The 23,563-nt window shown below is 40.2% G+C and overlaps 1 protein-coding gene across 1 annotated transcript in view; it reads left to right on the top strand.

The window, feature by feature from the left end:
• Window positions 1-12,450, top strand: part of si:dkey-1d7.3 (transmembrane protein 132D) — a 39,021-nt gene extending 26,571 nt beyond the window's left edge. The window contains exons 4-9 of the mRNA XM_053687973.1: window positions 876-1,050; window positions 3,273-3,416; window positions 5,445-5,653; window positions 6,758-7,028; window positions 8,983-9,174; window positions 10,045-12,450. Of these exons, the coding sequence (XP_053543948.1) occupies window positions 876-1,050; window positions 3,273-3,416; window positions 5,445-5,653; window positions 6,758-7,028; window positions 8,983-9,174; window positions 10,045-11,295 (2,242 nt within the window). The 3' untranslated portion in view covers window positions 11,296-12,450. The remainder of the gene's footprint in view (window positions 1-875; window positions 1,051-3,272; window positions 3,417-5,444; window positions 5,654-6,757; window positions 7,029-8,982; window positions 9,175-10,044) is intronic.
• Window positions 12,451-23,563: the final 11,113 nt, after the last annotated feature.

Genomic DNA, 23,563 nt, shown 5'->3' with positions numbered 1-23,563 from the left:
TCACACCTCCAGGGTCTGGGGTTCGATTCCTGGTGGGGAATGTGTGTGGAGTTTGCATGTTCTCCCTGTGCTGCAGGGGTATCCTCCGGGTACTCTGGTTTCCAGTCCAAAGACATGCTGATTGGCGTGTCTAAAGTGTCCATAGTGTATGAATGAGTGTGTATGTGATTGTGCCCTGCGATGGACTGGCACCCTGTCCAGGGTGTACCCCGCCTTGTGCCCAATGCTCCCTGGGCTCCAGGTTCCCCAACGACCCTTGAAAAAGGTAGAAGATGGATGGACTCTCATATAATAATATAGAGACACTAACATCCATCCATCTTCAATACCGCTTTATCCTTTTCAGGGGAAAGGAGACACTAACATCCATCCATAAAGAGAAAGGAGACACTAACATCCATCCATCCATCTTCTATACCGATTATACTTTTTCAGGGTCACGGGGTAACCACTAAGCCACCGTGCACCATGGACACTAACATACAAATACCTTTCTATGATATTTTTTGTCTTTTATAATGTAATGTAACAGATGTAATAATAAACGTGTCTCTGTAAGTCAACTAAAGCTGTAAACAGTGATGGTGAATGTGGTGCATGAACATCAGCATCAACATCAACATTCATTATAACATTGTCACTGTTGTCTGATGTTTGTCCTGATTTGTGTGGCTTTTATTATTTGTGTTATGCCTCTCTATTGACTCACTCTCATTATCTTTCTGTAAACACTGGTATTAAACTGCCTGGTTTGTTCGAGTTAATGTGTGTGTGTGTGTGTGTGTGTGTGTGTGTGTGTGTGTGTGTGTGTGTGTGCTGTGTGAATCTAGGCCATATTGATTATGATGATGATGATGCTGGTGCTTGGTTCTCAGGGGACTGCTGGAGGTCCTGCAGCTGGACTTTGACGCACGTGAGCAGGATGACCCGGCACAGATCCAGACAATCACGTGGCGTCTGGAACGGCCTGGAAATCCGATCAGGGATGAAGGAACGATGAGGATTTACATGCTGCAGAGAGACTATGTGGGCATTGCACCACTTATTATGGTGAGCTCTGTGTGTGTGTGTGTGTGTGTGTGTGTGTGTGTGTGTGTGTGTGTGTGAGAGAGAGAGAGAGAGAGAGAGAGAGAGAGTGAGTGAAAGGCAGAGAGAGAGGAAATATGCATGTCTATTAGTTTCGTCCTATAAAGTTCATCCGTGTATCTTCACTGCACTGCAATATGCTTAAATGCTTAAAGTGGAAGTTTGTACTTGGAATATACAAAGCCCAGATGTTTTCATTTTCATTTTGAACCTCTGAAAAGATGCCTTGACCTCTAAAAGTACAATAACCACATCAATGATTCATAGCTCTCAGTGAAGCATGCGTTTGTGTGTGTGTGTGTGTGTGTGTGTTTGTGTGTGTATGTGTTTATATCATGGTGAAGACTACACAGTGCCCTCCACTATCAGCAACGAAGGCTGTGAAACATTGTCTTTGTTGTTTAACCGTTTGATCTTTTGTTTAAAAAATTCACAAAAATGTTCACTCTGCTCTCATGGATATAAAAAAAATTGCGAACACAATACAGGTTTAAATATATCTTTAAAAAATATCTTTGTTAAAAATAGGCGTGCAATAATTATTGGCACCCTTTTAGTCAATATTTTGTGCTACCTCCCTTTGCCAAGATAACAGCTCTGAGTTTTCTCCGATAATGCCTGATGAAGTTGGAGAATACATGGCAAGGGATCTGAGATCATTCCTCCATACAGAATCTCTCCAGATCCAGATTTTGATGTATTGTTTGGATCATTGTCCTGCTGGAAGATCCAACCACAGCCCATTTTAAGCTTTCTGGCAGAGACAGTCAGGTTTTCATTTAATATCTGTAGATATTTGATAGAGTCCATGATACCATTTATACTAACAAAATGTCCAGGTTCTCTGACAGAAAAAGAGCCCCAAAACATTAAAGAGCCACCACCATACTTAACCGTGGGCATGAAGTACGTTTCCATATAGCTACCTCTCTGTGTGCACCAAAACCTCCTCTGGTGTTTATTGCCAAAAAGCTCTACATTGGTTTCATCTGACCATAGAAGCCGATCCCATTTGAAGTTCCAGTAGTGTCTGGCAAACTGAAGACGCTCGAGTTTGTTTTTGGGTGAGAGTAGAGGCTTTTTTCTTGAAATCCGTCCAAACAACTTGTAGTGATGTAGGTGACTTCGGATTGTAGTTTTGGAGACTTTCTGACCCCAAGATGCAACTAACTCCTGCAATTCTCCAGCTGTGACCCGTGGAGATTTTTTGGCCGCTCGAACCATCCTCTTCACAGTGTGTTGAGACGATATAGACACATGTCCAGTTCCAGACTGATTCATAACATTTCCAGTTGACTGGAACTTAATTATTGTCCTGATGGTGGAAATGGGCATTTTCAATGCTTGTGCTACTTTCTTATAGCTACTTCCCATTTTGTGAAGCTCAACCTTAGGCCACACATCACAGCAGTATTCTTTGGTCTAACCCATTGTTATGAATGACTAAGGGAATTTGACCTATGTGTTACCTCATTTATACCACTGTGAAACAGGAAGTTGTGGTTGAAAAATTTCCTGTTCCTAGTCACCAATGTAAAATATCAATGGGAATATACTTCAAATATATTTTTCTCATATGAATTCATAGGAGTGCCAATAGTTGTTGCACACCTATATTTAACAAAGATATATTTTTTTTGGATAAACCTGTGTTGTGTTGGCAATTGTTTGATATCCATGAGAATATTTTTGTGAATTTTGTTAACAAAGGATCAAAAGGTTAAACAATAAAGACAATTTTTCCCAGCCTTCTTTGCTCATATTTACCAAGGGTGCCAATATTAGTGGAGGGCTCTGTATTAACAAGTAGTCTCATGGAAAAAAAAAAAAAAACGGTAAAACTTTAGTAATATATGCTGTGTCAAAAATGTCATGTTCAGCTAGACTGGAGAACAACAACTAAATCGAATTAGGCTGATACTGAACCCCCCCAACAAAAAAAAAAAAACTTTCCTCTGGTTAAGCAGGACCTTCCTTTGGCCAAACCATTCAGGGGCTCCCTCTGGCCCAGCAATTGCTTCCTTTATCTTCCTTCATACTTTTTTGTAGTTAAACAATATGTAGAACATTTTTAGCTATGCTCATATAAAACATTACCCACTCCTCCACCCAATCTTGGGCTTCACATTGTTAATCTGTCGTTAATAAGCATTCCTTTATATAGTTTTGTGTTTATCCCTGCCCAGAACTCGAACCTCCTCAACACGGCGGTGCTGAATGGTAAGATGGTGTCCGTGCCGGTGAAGGTGTTGGGAGTGGAGACAGACGGCTCCATCAGTGACATTACAAACTCAACTCGCTGCTCATCCACAGACCAAGACACTCTTAAGGTCCTACATCACTGCTGCCCACTGCTCCGGCAATTACACTCTCCACCATGCCCTACTTGTTACCGGCCAAACACTCGCACTCGGTGACATCTCCATTACACATGGCAGTGCTGAGAACACAGAGAGCAGGATAAGTGACAAGACCTGCTGCTGCCCGGCTGCTTTTTACAGATTAGAGAGCTGAAAAGCTCACACCAGACCTGAGAGAGAGAGAGAGAGAGACAGAGAGAGAGAGAGAGAGAGAGAGAGAGAGAGAGAGAGAGAGAGAGAGAGAGAGAGAGAGAGAGGATGAATATTGGGAGACTGACACAGAGTATATAGCTGGGCTTTTATCACACCCGGAATACGCACTTGCTGTCTTTTGTGCATTTACTACCAAGAGTTGAGACCTTTATCCAGTTATTATTGGATCATTCTCCTGAGCTGCTCTTTAGCTAAAGGTTTAAAGCGACTTACAGGGTCAGGGCTAAAGAAGAATCTATTTTTTGCAGATTATTTCAGCTCTAACTGAGAAACTAAAAACCACAGAGTCAGTGATAGAGGTCAACCGACCAGCGATGATAACTCAACTATATTATGAAGACACACACCCGCTGTACAGTGCTCTCCTATAGGGAGTGAGTGATGATTTTTTAATGACTATTATGACTGGAGAGAGACATAGTGCACTGACTTGTTTGAGAATTTGACACTCGCTGAAGCATGGAGCTGAGACCGCCAGCTAACTGCACTCATACATTTCCTAAATGAGACACTGCAGCCATACAGAGCTATTCTCACTCCATTACAGCACCTTTCACTGATATATTATATTATATTATATTATGTAAAACTGTCACAATCTTTGTCTGTGAAGAGTTTCAGGCTACGTTTTTGGCTACTCGTTTATTAGTGTGATTTCAGAATAATTCTCCAATTTACCGGCTGCTTAACAGCATCATAGTCACCTTTATGAAGCATCTTTAAAAAACCTTTTTACTCCTCTTAAGATATATTCAGAGAGAAAATAAAATGAGTTGATGGGCTGAGACATGTTTGCTGTCTGAAGTTTAGTTTTCCATTGAAGTTACTGATTTAATGATATAGTATCTCACTCAAATGCGTTACAAACTTTCCTCAAATGACATTTGTAGATAGAACAACAGGGGGATGATATCACTACACTCCAAACTAAAACGAATAATTAATTATTATTCATAATAATTGATAATAAATAATATATAGTTGAGGCCAAAAGCTTATATACACCTAGGCTAAAGACATTCAAACTCAATTTTTCTCCACACATTTCATATTAACATGTAATTTGGTAAGTCAATTATAGTATCTACTTTATTTCCATAAGAGGTCATTTAAAAAAAAAATAGTTAAGACACAGATTTATTTTAGCACACACACACATATATATATATATATATATATATATATATATATATATATATATATATATATATATATATATATATATATATATATATGTGTGTGTGTGCTAAAATAAATCTGTGTCTTAACTATTTTTTTTTTAAATAAAAAATAGTTAAAAAATAGTTTTAAAAAAAAATAGTTAAGACACAGATTTATTTTAGCACACACATATATATATATATATATATATATATATATATATATGTGTGTGTGCTAAAATAAATCTGTGTCTTAACTATTTTTTTTTTAAATGACCTCTTATGGAAATAAAGTAGATACTATAATTGACTTACCAAATTACATGTTAATATGAAATGTGTGGAGAAAAATTGAGTATATATATATATATATATATATATATATATATATATATATATATATATATATATATATATATATATAATTGAGTATATATATATATATATATATGTGTGTGTGTGTGTGTGTGTGTGTGTGTGTATATATATATATATATATATATATATATATATATATATATATATATATATATATATATATATTTATATATAAAAGTCTAATATCCCAATCATGCTAATTATTTTTTTCCTTCTGTAATTCACACACACACATACACACACACAGGTGTCTGAGAGCTGCGACTATGTGTATGTGAACGGGAAAGAGACAAGAGGGAGGATGAGGATGATGCTGAACTTCACTTACAGCTACCTGAGCGCCCAGCTGGAGGTGAGTGTGTGGATGCCCCGCCTCCCACTGCAGATCAACATGGCCGACCCCAAGCTCAGCCAAATCAAGGGATGGAGGGTCCCCGTCTCCGGAGGCAACCATAGGTTAGACAATACTCGGATCAAATTATTCCCAATCCTGAGGTACACACTCCGACTGCCTGACTGTCTACGAGTCTTTTATCTACAGGCTTAACAGTATTACCCTCAAGTTTGTTTTCAGTTTCCTTTAATAAATCTCTCATTTAGAATTCCATTAGGATATGAGAGTGAGTTAATAAGTTCCACCACGATTTTGCTTTCCTTTAGTTTCTTTAATTTAATGACTATTCTATACCATTGTGTTTGGTCTGTGGCTATAATAGTCATTAAACTATAATAAAACACACACACAAAAAAAAAAACTCCACGGGCTTAAAAACTTTTGACTGGCAGGGTGTATTTAAGTTCTTAATTAAGTAATACAAATTTAATTAATTTGATGTCATGCCAAATTATGCAAAGACACATACAGATATTTTCAGTGTCAGTAAAAAAAAAAAAAGTTTAGAGATATTCTTATAGAACTCTTGTCTTTCTGGCTTCATTGTAATTATGGAATAATGCCATTAGACCTATTGTCATAATGTCAAGGTTTTATTTAATAAATCATTATTCTTTACAAAATTGAGCTACTTGATTAAAGAACATCCTTTTTCCCTGGAGTCCACCAGTGAGTGCTGCTTGGGTTTACTTTTACTGAATGAACACAAACTTGTTTCCTATGTTTGTTTACACTCGCACACACTCAAAATAGAACCAAACTGTACCTTACCTTGTCATGGGAAGGTTTCTTTTTTTGCTCACCACAGTTTTTTGTTTGTTTTTTTTTATCAAAAATGAAAGAAAAAATTAAAAATAAGATACATATCCTACCTTTATTAGGCTATATGTCTTCTATAAAGGTACATGTATAATACTTTTAAATATTTCTTCTACAAATTAATTAGTAATCCATGTACCCAAAATCATTTAAAGATGTAACTGTATGAACATTTACAGGTGAAACAAACATAAAAGGTAAAAAGATGTACACTTGAGGATATCACCCCAGTGATAGTACAGTATAATATCCTTTTCTTCTGACAGTGCGTAGAGCAGAAGGACTGCAGGAAAGAGGAGAGCTGAAAGTTCATTGTATTGAATTCATTTTCTTTGTGTATCTCGAAGACTGAGTTGGGACAGTGAGGAGGATAATGAGAAGAAAGGCAGAGGCTGCACGGTGCAGTATCAACACAGCCAGATCCAAGTACTCACAGCCTTCATGACAGAGGTGTCGGACTCAAGTGCTTCCTCTCCTATGCACTTCCTGGGTCCTGAGTGGCTGGTGGATGTGACTCGGCTGGTCCGCTACTCTCTGAAGGTTGTGGACACAAGCATCGCTCAGCTGCACAGAGAAACCGTGCTCAGTGGCAGAGCTCCTGGAGTCACCACTGTCCAGGTCCAACTCTCACTAATTTGCCTCCTTTATTCATTTACAACGATGCACATCACTGAATGAAAGCTCTTAATTAAATAGAAAAAGTGTAGGTACATTTATAGATGGTAGCGAATATGTGATAATGAGTCTTTATTAATCACATATACATTACAGCACAGTGAAATTCTTTTCTTCACATACCCCAGCATGTCAGGAAGCTGGGGTCAGAGTTGAGGGTCAGCCATGATACAATGACCCTGGAGCAGAAAGGGTTGCTCAAGGGCCCAACAGTGGTAGCTTTGCAGTGCTGGGGCTTGAACCCCCAACCTTCCAATCATTAACCCAGAGCCTTAACCGCCAAGTCTCCAATGCCACCCCCAAGTTTATCAAATATAGTTACACCACAGCGCTGTTGAGTTCTGGATTCTGGCCGTTATCGTTTCTATAGTAACAGCTAATTCAGAGGGACTTGAATTGCAGACACACCACATAGAGCTTTTTAAAAATGTGTGTAATCATTGATATGCTGAACTTTTCTGTAAAGAGACATTTATGTAACATCTATGAAAGGAGTCTCTAGTGTCAGCGCTTTGTAATGGTCAGTGGTAAAGCTTTCATTTGAAGTTTTCCTTTAAGGGAAAGTCTTCAGGATAGAAAAGTTTGCAGTTTGTGGTTTGAAGAAGTCTCATTAACTTCAAGAGAAAAAAGAGAAGCTCATGAAGGAAAGACTGAGTAAAGCTGCTGTATTTATATAGCTACAGTAGTATAGCGACATTGTACTGTAAAATTAGCAGTAAACAACTGTAAAACATATTTACAGGAATGTATTATTATATCTTACATAGTAAAATAACACATAATCCAGTACATTTCCTCATTTGGCTGATTTTTTAAAATAAAAGTGACAATTGATGCGTGATACTACTGAGCTAAAGGTTACGGGTCTTGCTCAAGGACCCAAGCATGGCAGTTTGGCGGTGCTGGGATTTGAATACACAACCTTGCAATCTGTAAGGTTAGATCTGATCTGCTAACATTAAATATAAGGGTAAAAAAAAAAATTATACATTAAACCACAAACTAGTCTACATAAATTAATATTAGCAAGTGAAAACATCTTGTAGGTAAATCAGTAAAACAAGTCCTACATAGTGGCTGTGACACTGATTGGTACTGTGCTTGATTGGTATCCCAACGTGTGGCAAGAAAACCTTCCCCACACGATTATACCACCACTACTTGCCTGAATTCATGACATGCCAAATGCCAAATTCGGACCTTACCATCTGCATGTCACAGCATTCCTGTTCTTGGATGACAAGAGTGGAACCCAGTGTGGTCTTCTGCTCTTGTAGCCCATCCACCTCAAGGTTCATGTTGTTCATGTTGTGCATTCTGAGATGCTTTTCTGCTCACCACAATTGTCAATAGTGGTTATTTAACTTACTGTCAGCTTGAACCAAACTTGAACCAAAAAATACTTAACTAAATTAACTTAAATTATTGTAAATGTTTACACAATTATATTTATTTAAAAATTAGTAAATGTACTCATAATGTGAAATATTTGACAGATTTGCTTGTATTCAAGTTTTAAAAAAATGTTCCAGATTTACTATATGTTTGCATATTTGTTTGTTTGCATATGCATATCAGATATTTGCATATCTTTATATGCATTGACAGTGATCAACTTTTACATTGACTTATCATTATTATTATCACAATATTCTGATTAAGAGACATTAAGGATAATTGGAAAAGGATATGCTGTAAAATGTATAATGTAAAAGAAAAGCCTAGGTTCTTTTGATTTCAGCTGATAACATGAAAGTATTAAGTTCCAAAGCTGGCTGAAGAATTCAGTGAAATAAGTGTGATTACCATTTAAGTCATTATTATGTAGCCATAATAAATACAAAAAAAAAAAAATCCCAACCCTTTTTCATCCATGTTTTTATTTCCTGTCACTCAGGTGATGTCCCCCCTGTCTGACTTGGTCCTGGGGGAGAGGACTGTGCAAGTGCTAGATGATAAAGTGAGCATCACAGATCTCAGCGTGCAGCTGGTGTCAGGTCTCTCACTGTCACTGCAGCTCAGTCCGGGCAGCAACCGGGCCATCGCAGCCATAGCCACCACTCAGGACACCATGCACAACCCCAAACAGGTCATCATCAAGTGGCAGAGAAATAATCCGTTTTTATTTCTTCATATTTCTTCATATATACATAACAGAACACATTGGGAATGCAATAACATTCAAAGATTAATAGCATTTGTGCATTACGTGCTGTTATACGAAAGGTTTAGGCATTAGATAATCTAAGTTAATTAGGATGACAGCCAGTTCAGCATCCGTGCATTTATGTTTGCTTAACCAAATCAATATTGGGCTATTAGATCTCAGTGAGAGGCGTCATCCACTAAGCTGGTGGTGTATCTCCACAGGCTATGCATAATATAGGGTAGCCTGTGGTGGTGATTGCTCATCAAGCAGATGTGGGTGTTCACTTAACATCTCGTTACTCTGATTACTCTTCTCGCTGTCCTCTGGAGCTCAGATGGATTTTACTGTACATAAATATTGATCCTTCTGGTTATGTGGAACTCACTGCTGACATCCAGACTCCGCTAATTAGTAAATGTTTTTCATGGATTTGAAGCTAGAGAACCTCCGGGTTATGATTCTTAAGAAGAGAGAAAGCGAAAATACACAAGAAAGAAGGCGCCCTCGCCTCACTAAACACTTCCCACACAAAGAGTTTGGAAAAGTTTGCCAAATGACACACAGACACACAAAGGTCAAATTGCAAGATGTCTGATTTTATTCAAAGAAAGGCAGAGTATATATCAGGCTTGACACACGACAGGGACAATGGGTTAACTATTGATTGGTTAAGTGGAAGGGTATAATTGCATGAAACAGGAAGGTATGTAAATGCACAAATGGTGAAGGGACAAAGGAATGCACAAATGGTGAGGGAAATTCACATTTCCAAGAAGCTTTAAAAATGAGTTTATCTGTGTTGTATTGCAGGAGGCAGTGGTTGCATGTTGGCTGCACTTCAGTGACGGCTCACAGGCTCATCTCAACTTGTTTGATCCCAGCAGCTACAAGCTCATAGTCTCCTCGCTGGATAACAGGGTGGTGTCCATAAGAAAAGTCCCAGGCCCTGTCATGGTGGCCGAGTCAGAGGGATGGGGCTTGCTGTTCAGAGCTGAGCTTGCCATCTGTGAAGCCTGTCAGAAGTCCAAACGCAAGAGTAAGCTCGCTGTTGTTGCCGGCAACGTGAGGGTCAAATTCCTTTCGTCTGAGCATAAAAGGACACAAACTGAAGCCAAACTGACCCCCTTTCAAGGTCTACTCTGGAGGGACTCAACTACTGGCATGCAAGAGAACACCACAAGAGATATCTCTACAACATCAGCCAAGTCCAGGCTGCAAGAGGCAATGGGAGGGGCTCTCTCCACCATCAGGGTGATCAACAGCATCAAGGGTATGATTGCTACAAAGCCTGACACTGAAAAATTTCTTACTACAGTCAATCCAGCTAAAGTTTTGATTAACATCTCAGACTTCCCATCCCATCCCAAACAGGAAGTGCCTATACATGAGCAAGATTTGGTGTGGACATTTGGTATCTTTACACATGTTGAGGTCTGCATCTACTTGTTATTGGGACTCTCCTGCTTGGCGATCATCATCTTCTTGATTAACTGTGGCACACAGAATGCTAGATCGCGTGGTAGGAATTCGTTCATGCAGTGCCAAGGCCCTGATGAGCACAGGCATCACTGGGTGCGCCTGGGCATGGCTGTGGAACAATCCAGTGATGTACCAATCACCACTACAAGCAACCAGAAGCAAAAGGTGCCAAGTATAGAAGTGGAAGGACCAAGCCCTGCTATGGAGAACCCCACAGAAAAGACTGCAACCCTGGGGAGAAGGTGCAGCACTCTGCCTCTGAAAACCAACCCTACTTTGCTACTCAAATCAGCCGGTCCACTGGCAAAGCCAGCACGGAATGAACCACTTCACTCCCCGACCAGCAAGAGGAACCAGGTCCAGTTCACGACCTTCACCACTCTCGACATCAAGCACTTAGCAGCGCTCAAGAGGAACTGGTTGGATTTTAGCTGGACCAACCAAGGAGCAAATCAAGCAACTAATCAGGGAGATCCGTTCAGTGTGAATGGGGCAGCCAGTCAATGTGTAGAGCGTCCTGAGACTGAAGGTCTTTCTGAAATTCCATGGCCAGTGGTAAAACCAGTGGAACAGGGGAAATGAGCATATATGTGTGCATATATTTCTCTACAATCAGAACTTATTTAAAAAATTCAAAGAATCAGAGTTGGGTGTAACGCATTACTGTAATCTAATGAGTTTTTCTGATAACACAGTAATGTAATGCATTACATTTTAACTTTATGTAATTTGATTAGTCAACAAAATTACGTTACTTGTGTTACAAATTTATTGTTAAGAAAACAATATTAAGTAAAATAAATCACGTTTTGCCCCGAAGATTTTATTCTTTAGCCCCGATTAATTCTTCACTTTGTCACTATGTAACTGACGTAAAAGAATAAAAGCCTGTAATTTTATATCTTCAGTGAACGGAGGCGAGACCAATCAGACCGGGTTTACAGGAAAATACTTGGAAACACTCATGTCTTATTGGCTGACAGTCTCTCGATTCCGCCAAACGCTAGCTCACAGTCAGTGTGAGGAAAAATGTATATATGGTGATTTTTTATTTAGTTATTTATTTTTAAACCAGTAAAGGGGAAACTGAAACACTAACATCCTCTGATGCTCAGCAGGAAAACAGGTGTTTACATGTCTATATGAGTTCCAGTTTACGTGAACATGATATGAGCAGAGCATAAGGAAGATAATGCACTTTGCAACCCATTCAATAATAGCTAAGCTGTGCCTCCCCTTGGCAAGCAACACCAAACTAGCCTAATTAGAAACGTTTTATATTTTATTGGTCTGGTAGTCCTACAAACACCTGAGGCATGTTTGATGATAAATCCAACTTTTTCTGATCATGTCATACATTGATGCACACTAAAAGTACTGAATGAACTATGAGTTTCACTTTGTAGTGTATTTTTGTAGGTTTGATTTGTAGGTTTTGAAAGTAGGTTGAAAGTAAAGTAATTAGTAATCTGATTTCTTTTTACGTGCAGTAATCAGTAACGTAATCAGATTACAATTTTAAAGTAGTAATTAGTAATCTGTAGTGGATTACTGTTTTTTTGACTATCTTACCCAACAGTGGTTATGATATTACACTGTTACATTTATGATGACCTTTATGCCATTACAATGTTACATATACTGTTACATTTATGCCGTTAAAACATGACATCATTGCATTTACTGTTAGTTCAAAATAAGAAGACTACAGCCCCCAAACACTTCTTGGCTGAAGGACTCAGGGCCTACTTCTGAGAAACAATATCATCTTAAGAGTAACATTTTATTGTCACAACATTAAATAAACTATGTTTCAGCACTTATATCCATGTTGTTATTTTTCTTTCAATAAATTCTGATTCGTTTCAGATTTTGTGGGGCATGTTGAAATCCTGGCTTTAAAAACAAGAGCTCTTTGCTTCACACCTCATGTCTGTTGATTGCATCCCAGTGTTGAGGAGTTTATCTCACCTTGCTACATTTTTTGCTTCTTCTCTGATGTCTGTGAGTGGAAGGAGAGCAATCTCTACTGCACACACTTCTCCATTATCCTGATAGTATGAGAATCCCAGGATGGGGAAAGGCAGCTTCTGTCGTCCACAGGAGAGGAGTAAAGATAACTCTCCTCCAGTTGGAGATGCAGTGTTGTCGCATTGTTAAATTGCATTCCAGCAGTATGGGTAAAAAAACAGCGGCGGTTTCAGTCAAGCACCCATTCAGTCGAGGTAATCTGATGCGCTGGATCTGTGGATTTAATACAGGAAGAAATGGCATCTTCTCTGGAGAGATCTCCGGAGTTCCTCAAAGTAGTCAGGCTATCCAAAAAGTTTCTCCTGTTTGTGGCAAACTCACAGCAATATGTGAAGTGGAGCCCACACTTAACTATAAAGTCAGAACACTTTTGACTGCATTATGGGCATTTATACAGCTATGATGTGGAATTCTGGATTCTGATTGGCCAGAATGTGTTAATTAATATTCTATACCAGCAGCTCTGACAGTGGTGCAGCTGCAAATCACAGGTTTATATTAATGCACTCGCTATAATACACTATTGTTTCTATAGTAGCAGATCATTCACAGGGACCTTTATTGTGTATCTTCCACATATATGGATTAAAAAATGTGTGTAATTGTTGATGTGTTTAAGATTTCCATAAGAACGTTTGTGAACCCTTTAGAATTTTCTATATTTCTGCATAAATATGACCTAAAACATCATCAGTCCTAAAAGTAGATAAAGAGAACCCAATGAAACAAATGAGACAAAAATATTATACTTGGTCATTTATTTATTGAGGAAAATGATATAATATTAGATATCTGTGAGTGGCAAAAGTATGTGAACCTTGGTACCAATGCTTTCAGTATCTGGTGTGACCCCCTTGTGCAGCAATAACTGTAACTAAACATTTGCGGTAACTGTTGATCAGTCCTGGACATCGGATTGGAGGAATTTTAGCCCGTTCCTCAGTACAGAACAGCTTAAAATCTGGGATGTTGGTGGGTTTCCTCTCATGATCTGCCTCCTTCAGGTCCTTCCACAACATTTCTACTGGATTAAGGTCAGGACCTTGACTTGACCATTCCAAAATAGGGCCACTGTCTTGATGCATGACCCACTTTTTTCTTGAGATTCAGTTCATGTTCCAGCTTATTCACAGGGACTTGTATGGTAGGTGCTCCATACAAGTCTAATAGCCTAATACATGGAATAAAACATGTTAATCACGTTGTTCAACAAAGAAAAGTGTATAATCATTAATATGTCATCGTTTTCTTTTAGGTAATTTGTTAAAAATTTAGGCAATGGAAGTGGGAGTCTAAAATGTAGGAATTTTGTACAAGTCACTAAGTTTCTGACACAGAAGCTAGCTGCTGTTATACAGTCGTTGCCTCATCTGCCTCTTTTTTGAGACAAGAAAACACAGCTTGTCATGTTATTGAGAAACCAGAAAGCACAATCTCATTTGTCCCTAAGATTTGAGTCTTGTGTACTTTCCATAACGCAATATGTTGTTCATAATTTAAAAATTGTAATTATTGGCAAATTACTGTGGTATAAGAAGAACTATACTATACTATCTCTGACATACAAACTACTCAGAATACAAAATGTAAAAGTTTGCTTCTTTCTTTTTTTGTTGATCTATATGTTATTATTATTATCATTCCGCATTCCCACTTCAAGGGTCCTTGTATAAAGAGACTCACTAAAGTGAACCTTGGGGGATTGATCAGCTTTAAATCATATGAGTAGCATGGGTTACTGCAAGCTTATATACGGATTATACTGTCAAGCTTATTTATTTCAATTGCACATATGGATTTAATAAAACAAAATTTGTGTAACTCAGTCATTTCATATTAATGCAATTAATTAATTCAATGTTAAACATGGAAAAATATGAATAAATAAAGAAACCATGCCAGAACAAATCCATTCATTAAGACAAATAAAACCACCATTAATTCAGGTATATAACAATCGTGTGACATTCCTGTGCATGTCCAAGTTTTGTCAATGCTTGGATTTCTTGTTACAAGAATGCTTCAAAGAGAGATGTCTCAACATACCATGAGCCATAATAATCCCTAGCCTGTTAACTGTTATGCTAGTTCATGATTTAGCTGGTTTACTATACATTTGTATATGAACCTCCCAACACACACACACACACACACACACATGCATTTCAGATTTCTCAAGGGAAAGAAGTGCCCAGTATATCTGTTTCTATTTATATTCCTGGTTAAAAATATTTTTTTTATTTGTCTGAAGTTTTAATCGAAGCATTGCTGCATCAGAGGTTGTGCTAACAGCAGTGACACTGCAGGCATTCTTCCATGTCGACAACACAAAGCAGTGTAGAACAAAGAGAAGCCGGGAGGCAAATATCACAGTGTGGAGCTCTGAGGCGAGATGAAGGACCACACGCAGTCCCGACGGACAGAAAACACGAACATCAGTGGATGTAAACACGGCTCGATGTGGACTCCCTGTGCAGTGCTGTGCTACATCCCCCACCCATGAAGCTTTGATCGAGAGAAAAGAAGAACCTTGAGGAGAAAACTTTAAAACTGAGACATGCAGAAGAAACTTCACAAATTCAGCAATTTGTCACCTTAACGATGATCTCATTGTCACAAATCGTGACGGAGCAGAGATAGGACGGATGCAAGTGCAGGATGAACAGTTGTTTATTTGAAAGACAGACAGGCAGACAAATCCAAAACGTGATCCAAAACGTAATCCACAAACATGCAAGAGGTCAGGCGATTGGCAAACAGGCATACACGGGGCAAGGCAGGAATCTAGGTCAATAAACAAAACAAGAAACGAACTATGACGAAGGGCTGGAAGCGGATAATCCAGCGCGAACTAACTCTAAACATGGACCGTGACTGTGACTATGATACGCGTTAAACTAGCTCTAAAGTATTAATCTTCCGCGTTGTGTGCTGGGAGGCACGCGGTATATATACGGACATAATCAGCGTCTAAACTGCTAGCAGCTGAGAGCAATACAGACCCAGGTGAAATCCCAGCCAATGACAGAACAGGGAGGAGACATGACAGAAACATAAACAAAACACACGTGTCCACACGTGCCCTGCTGTGGACACGTGTCCACAGCAGGGCAGGCAGGCTGAGCGACGTCCTCGGCAGAGCATGAAGGCAGAGCGACGTCCTCGGCGGAGCATGAAGGCAGAGCGACATCCACAGCCGGGCAGGCAGGCTGAGCGAAGTCCTCGGCGGAGCATGAAGGCAGAGCAACGACCACAGCAGGGCAGGCAGAATGAGCGAAGTCCTCGGCGGAGCATGAAGGCAGAGCGACCAACACAGCCGGGCAGGCAGGCTGAGCGAAGTCCTCAGCAGAGCATGAAAGCGGAGCGACGACCCCAGCTGAACTGGAAGGCGGAGCGAAGTCCCCTGTAAGGCCAGGGAGAGGAGCGTGGGTCTCCGTGCGGCCAGGGAGAGGAGCGTGGGTCTCCTTGAAGCAGTAGGTGGGAACGACGTTTGCCATGGAGCCGGAAGGCTGAGTGACGACCTCAGCTGAACAGGGGGGCTGAGTGACGACCACAGCTGGGCAGGGGGGCTGAGCGACGACCTCAGCTGAACAGACGGGCTGAGCGACGACCTCAGCTGAACAGGCGGGCTGAGCGACGACCTCAGCTGAACAGGCGGGCTGAGCGACGACCTCAGCTGAACAGGTGGGCTGAGCGACGTCCTCAGCTGAACAGGCGGGCTGAGGCTCTGAGGTCACCAGGTGAACCTTGGGCATGGGCAGAGCTTGGCTGGCCGTGTCAGCAGACTGTGGCGTGGGCGGAGGTTGGCTGGCCGTGTCAGCGGACTGTGGCACGGGCGGAGCTTGGCTGGCCGTTGTCAGCAGACTCGGGCGCGGGCGGAGCTTGGCTGGCCGTGTCAGCAGACTCTGGCGTGGGCGGAACTTGGGTGGCCATGTCAGCAGACTCGGGCGCGAGCAGAACTTGGGTGGCCATGTCAGCAGACTCGGGCATGAGCAGAGCTTGGCGGGGCGTGTCAGCAGACTGGGGCGTGAGCAGAGCTTGGTCGTTAGGCTTAGATATTAGCAGAGCTTGGGCAACTGGATCAGCAGGCTTGAACGTGAGCTCAGGGACGTGAGGCTTGACTTGGACTTCAGAGCCTGGAGGCTTGACTTGGACCTCAGGGACGTGAGACTTGGCTCGGACCTCAGGGACGTGAGACTTGGCTCGGACATCAGGGACGTGAGACTTGGCTCGGACCTCAGGGACGTGAGGCTTGGCTCGGACCTCAGGGACGTGAGGCTTGGCTCGGACCTCAGGGACGTGAGGCTTGGCTCGGACCTCAGGGACGTGAGGCTTGGCTCGGACGTCAGAGACTGGAGAATTGGCTCAGACCTCAGAGACTGGAGGCTTGGCTCGGACCTCAGAGACTGGAGGCTTGGCTCGGACCTCAGAGACTGGAGGCTTGGCTCGGACCTCAGAGACTGGAGGCTTGGCTCGGACCTCAGAGACTGGAGGCTTGGCTAGGACCTCAGAGACTGGAGACTTGGCTCGGACCTCAGAGACTGGAGACTTGGCTCGGACGTCAGAGACTGGAGGCTTGGCTCGGACGTCAGAGACTGGAGGCTTGGCTAGGACGTCAGGGACTGGAGGCTTGGCTCGGACGTCAGGGACTGGAGGCTTGACTTGGATCTCAGGGACTGGAGGCTTGACTTGGATCTCAGGGACTGGAGGCTTGACTTGGATCTCAGAGCCTGGAGGCTTGACTTGGGCTTCAGAGCCTGGAGGCTTGACGTGGGCTTCAGAGCCTGGAGGCTTGACTTGGACCTCAGGGACTGGTGGCTTGACTTGGACTTGGACCTTAGGGACTTGAGACTTGACTTGGATTTCAGAGTTGAGCTCTGCATGAAGTTGCCTGCAGTAGTGGGTAAACAGCAGGGCAGGTTCGCCTGCCAGACTTACCCCCCTGAGAAGTTGTTCTAGCTCGTCCTTCACCTCCGGACTCCCGAATCGCATCATGAATTCCCCCACAAACTGTTCTACACTGTCCAGGTTCTTACAGTGCTTATCCAGTTTGAGCTGCACCCATTGACGGGCCGGTCCAAAGAACCGGGACCACATGAATCGGAGCCATTGCTTCTCCTCTGGCTTAGGGTCTAACAGGCTGGCGAAATAGTATTGACAGTCTACCAGAAAATATTCAGGGGCACCGAAAAATCTGTCAAATGGATCAGGAAGCTCCATAAATGTCCATTGTAGGAAGTGGATGGAGTCCATAGCGGGGACGGTTGGCGTCGACCTCCGGGTTCTGCGTCTCCTCCGTTCTCCTGCTGCATCCATGTTTTGGCGGAAGATTCTGTCACAAATCGTGACGGAGCAGAGGTAGGACGGATGCAAGTGCAGGATGAACAGTTGTTTATTTGAAAGACAGACAGGCAGACAAATCCAAAACGTGATCCAAAACGTAATCCACAAACATGCAAGAGGTCAGGCAATTGGCAAACAGGCATACACCAGGCAAGGCAGGAATCTAGGTCAATAAACAAAACAAGAAACAAACTATGACGAGGGGCTGGAAGCGGATAATCCAGCGCGAACTAACTCTAAACATGGACCGTGACTGTGACTGTGACTGTGATACGCGTTAAACTAGCTCTAAAGTATTAATCTTCCGCGTTGTGTGCTGGGAGGCGGGCGGTATATATGCGGACATAATCAGCGTCTAAACTGCTAGCAGCTGAGAGCAATACAGACCCACGTGAAATCCCAGCCAATGACAGAACAGGGAGGAGACATGATAGAAACACAAACAAAACACACGTGTCCAGATGTGACTACGGTCAACAACGGAAAAGCAGGTGCTCGCGCATTCGCGCTTAGAGCATGCTGCTTCAAGGGGGAATCGTGACACTCATCAGTCCAGGAAATGACATCACTTGGTCTACCAAAGATTAAGCATTTAATTCAGCACATTAATTAATACATTAATAATAAAATAATGAAATGTTTACGCCTTGCAATGGATCGGCACCCCGTCCAGGGTGTGGAAAGGCTCCAGGTTCCCCACGACCCAGTAAGGATAATGGATGGATGAATGAAATATTTATTTAAGTTTACACAAGTGTACATTTGGAGAGAATTGACCTAACAGTTTACTTTTAGATATACTAGTAATAATACGGTTATGAGTCTTATGTGAGTATACTAAATATTCACAAAAAATATCTCGAATACAGGTGAATTTATCTGATTTTTCTGATTATGACATTACTATAACACAAATATAAAATGACTCTTTATACCTACAGGCATGTATTTCTTAAATGCTATTTTAATTTTTTTTTATCAGCTTAAAATAGTCTTTACTGGTATATAATTTTTTAAAATACAAATACATCATTTTGCTTAAAAACAAGCAAAGTTATATAAGAAAAATGCCAATAACATAAAACTATTTCAAACTTGAAATTCATCTAGAAATAATCTGGTTATAGAATAATCTCAATGTGAAGTATTAGATAAATTGACTTATATTAAATTACCTGCAGTATATTAGACACAGCATGTTCCCTGAGTGAGGTGCCTGGTGTCCATGAACACCTGGGTTTAATGTAGATATACTTTTCTCCCCAGGTTTCTCCCCAAGTGCCCAAGTTTTGTCAGTGCTGGGATTTCTTGCTACTGGCACATTTCAAAGAAAAATAAGTGACTGATTTGGTATGTTTCAACCTGCTATGAGCGGTATACTCTCTAGTGTGGTGAATGCCATCATCAGGCTACTTCTTGAATACATCAGGTTGTCTTTTGGCACATGCCCTCTGGCATTTTTAGGACAGAATTGTGGAAGGTGGTGAAAGATTGAAGAAAGCTGCAGCACTTGAGACTTATGATTAACAGTCGCCAAGACACAATTAAACACAGCACATCCCTTGTGTGAGGTGGTTGGTGTCCATGGTCAACTGGGGTCAGTGCAGATATCTTCTTCCCCAGTTCCATGTCAAACCATTTTCATCTCACCTCACTTAACGCACACCTAACTCACATTTTCTCTAATTTCTTGCTTGATTTGGGCAGATTTTTCAAATGCTGGTATACTGCAAAACAATATTTTATATTTATATATATATATATATATATATATATATATATATATATATATATATATATATATATATATATATATGTACACACAGTGTACACACAGTGACACCAAAAAATGGTGAAGAAACGTATCTTTATATGAGTATCCATATGATGATACAATACAATACAATCCTCCAAATAGAGAAAACGTGCCACTTCAGCAGGCCAGAAATCATAAGATTGAGGGGTAGCATATTTCCCCTTAAGTAAAATAAGACATCTGGCTAAGAGCATGCAGAAAGCTATAATACTGAATTATGAGGCAGAGAGTGAGACAGCCCTAAAATGTAAAGCAAATAATGCAACTAAAACACAAGACTTAGGGGATTTGTTTAAAATGCTGGGGAAAAAAAGAACTTAAATCCATTTCCTGGTGAACTGTGGCTAGTCTGGTCTTACTCCAATATATTCAGTGCATGCCATAAAACATAAAGTTACAGCTTTACTTCTGACTGTTCCAAAATGCTGACACTGGAGTCTCCTTCCTTAAACGTTAAATAAATGTATCAACAATTACACATGTTTTTTAAAATATCTGTTTATGTGTACTGTTCACTATACAAGTCCCTGTGACCAGACTCTTTGCTCACAAATCAGTCCAGGGTTAAAGGTAAGTGGTGAACATGGAGGAAGACGAAAACCATTGATTTTTTTAAGAGGAAGCAGTGAAACAGTATTGAGTAAAGGCTGTGAGTGAGAATAATGAACAAGCAAACGTGTTCTGTGAGGAGAAGAGGGGTCAGAGGTCACTGACCAGAACCAGCACGTCCTCTTGAAGATCAATGCCAGGTGCTGCAGGGGAAAAGCAGATCAGAACACATTCTGTAAAGCTCATTGTTTTCAGGACTGCTATGTTAGCGAGATGTTTATGGTTGAGTCAAATACATGAATAATGCAAACACACTGTACAGTACATACTCAAGCTGTACTGTCTAATCACAATCTTCCAGCATACAGACCTGCTGTTCAATCAAAACAATTTGCATGCTGAAGCATGAAATCCTTCAATAAATTCCTTAGTATATCTATTAAATAAATGTAATTGATTTTAAATAGAAGATAGATTCTAAATAGATTTTTACAATAGGGCTAAATTTATCTAACAGCATTTTTGAAAGTAGCTCGCTTACTACGGGCTATAAAATTTTTATTTTGGTCCACATTTTGGACGTACTGCTCTAAGCTATCGATTAATTGGTGTTGTCAATTGGGTTTCAACACTTTCATGCAACCATGTTTAAAATCGATGTAGCATTTGAATACTTTTACATCAGCCTGAAACCAATCTGCTTTTATACTGGGCTGTTCTGAGGATGTTCTTTGTTTGACTTGGCCACTTTAGCGGATTAATCTATTTAATCCTTTTCAACTACACTAGTCAGAAATATTCAACCAATTGCAGAGACACCGTGAGGAAAATATGACCTCTCTCCATTTTTACTTCACTACCACTATCATTTATTACCCACTAATGGCACACCAGGAATATTGAGTAGAGAAAAATCAATATTCCAGAAGCTTCCAGTCTGTATCTAATCTAGTCTGTATTTTATCCACAGTTTTTGCCATGTGTATACTACTAGCTTGTAACAGCTTTCTTGACAGGACAAAGATAAAGCATCTTGGAGCTCATACACTAATCTCAAAAAGTCCCTGTTGTTTATTTATTTATTTTTAGTTCTGTCTGGATGAAACACATTTTATTCAAACTATGTATGGCACCTTGTTTCTTTCCTTATGCACAGGCTAACACATGAACTCATGTTATAGTAAACTAACTAACTTAAACTAGAAGATATAGGAAGCAGGCTAACATATGAAATCGCATTGTATTACACAGGCTAGCTCATGAACTAGCATAGTAAACAAACTAACACCTGACCTAGCATTATAATAAACAAGCTAAATCAAGAGCTAGCATTAAAATAACTCATAAACTAGCATTAAAGTAAACAGGTTAAATCAGGAAGTAGCATGATAGTATACAGACTAAAAGGGAGAAATTGTATACACTGTATTTTTCTATCATTTTGAACCACATAGAGCAGAATGCATTTAAGATCACACAGTGACCTTAGAAAAAAAATGGTGAAGAAACATATCTTTATATGAGGATCCATATAATGACACAATACAATACAATCCTTCAAATAGAGAAAACGTGCCACTTCAGCACTCCAGAAATTATAAGACTGAGGAGTAGCATATTTCCCCTTAAGTGAAATAAGACATCTGGCTTATATAAAATAACTAACTCAGACTAGCAGTATAGGAAGCAGGCTAACATATGAAATCGCATTGTATTACACAGGCTAGCTCATGAACTAGCATAGTAAACAAGCTAACACCTGACCTAGCATTATAATAAACAAGCTAAATCAAGAGCTAGCATTAAAATAACTCATAAACTAGCATTATAGTAAACAGGTTAAATCAGGAAGTAGCATGATAGTAACAAGGTTAAAAAGGAGAAATTGTATACACTGTATTTTTCTATCATTTTATCATTTTGAGCCACACACAGCAGAATGCATTTAATGTGATTAAAATGTCTGAAACAGATTTAGAGCAGAATCTCCTTCTCTTTTAATCACATCAGATGAAAACTGGATGGTTAAGGGATTAGCACAGGAGATTTCAGCTGTCTGTCAGAAACAGCAGAACAAAATGAACAAACAGATGTGTAAAGGACTGGAATAGAGCACTGGAACTTCTCTGTAAAAAAAAAAACAAACAACAAGAACAACAACAATATTTGGACAAATCTTCTCCTTTGGTCTAGTCAATTTATTTGGAGCCCATCTCCTATTTCAAGTGGCAAGTGCAGATTGTGTTCTTTGTTCCTTTGCACTTTGACAGCCTGTTATTTCTTTCCGCTCTCTATTGCTCCTGTCACGCTGACTGATGCCCTCAACATGCAACTACAAATACACATCTGTCTGAGTCATTCAGGAACTGTGCTTTAAAACACACAACGTATAATCAACACACATGGAAAATCTGCAAAATATGTATCACCTGTCACTCTGATGTTTCTTTGTCACATTTTAATGTAACCTAAAGCCCAAAAATTGTAGGGCAAAGTGGCAGTAGGGGCGTGGAGAGAAAGTCAGGAAGGAAGGGGGGGGATCCATTTTGAAAAGGTGCACACTATTCACAGAGGAGTGCAGTTCCTTCTATGTGCATGTCTCTTTTTTTCCTCACTAAAAACTACAATACAGTGCAGTGTATGAATATCAAAGTTACAGTCAGTAACTGAAGGAAAAAACTAAAGGAAAGAATGAAGAAAAATATCTGAGGAAGACAACCAAGAATAATGATTGGATCAACATAAATAGAGAACGCAAGAAAAGGGGGGGGGGGGTGAAATGAAGAATGAATAAAGAAAGGCAAGATGACAGAGGAAATAAATAATGGAAGAAACCCATGTAAATAATGGGGGGAAATGAGAAATATTAAAGGGAGGGCCAATTCAGGAAAACAAAAAAAGAAACTAAACACTAAGATGAAAGAATAGGAGAGAAATAAGGAAGAAAAAGATAATAATTGGATAGGGTATGAAGGAAGGAAGAACAAAGAAGCTAATGGAAAGAAGGAAGGAGCAGTCTGATAATAAAGAAATAGGAAGGAAGGAAGGAAGGAAGGAAGGTGCACTATTTTGAAAGAAGTAAGAAACAATTTGAGCAACAAAAAAAATAAA

Source organism: Ictalurus punctatus, chromosome 18, assembly GCF_001660625.3.
Source record: "Ictalurus punctatus breed USDA103 chromosome 18, Coco_2.0, whole genome shotgun sequence".
NCBI lineage: Eukaryota > Metazoa > Chordata > Actinopteri > Siluriformes > Ictaluridae > Ictalurus > Ictalurus punctatus.
Note: the sequence above shows the minus strand (reverse complement) of the source record. Positions and strands in the feature narration are given on the sequence as shown.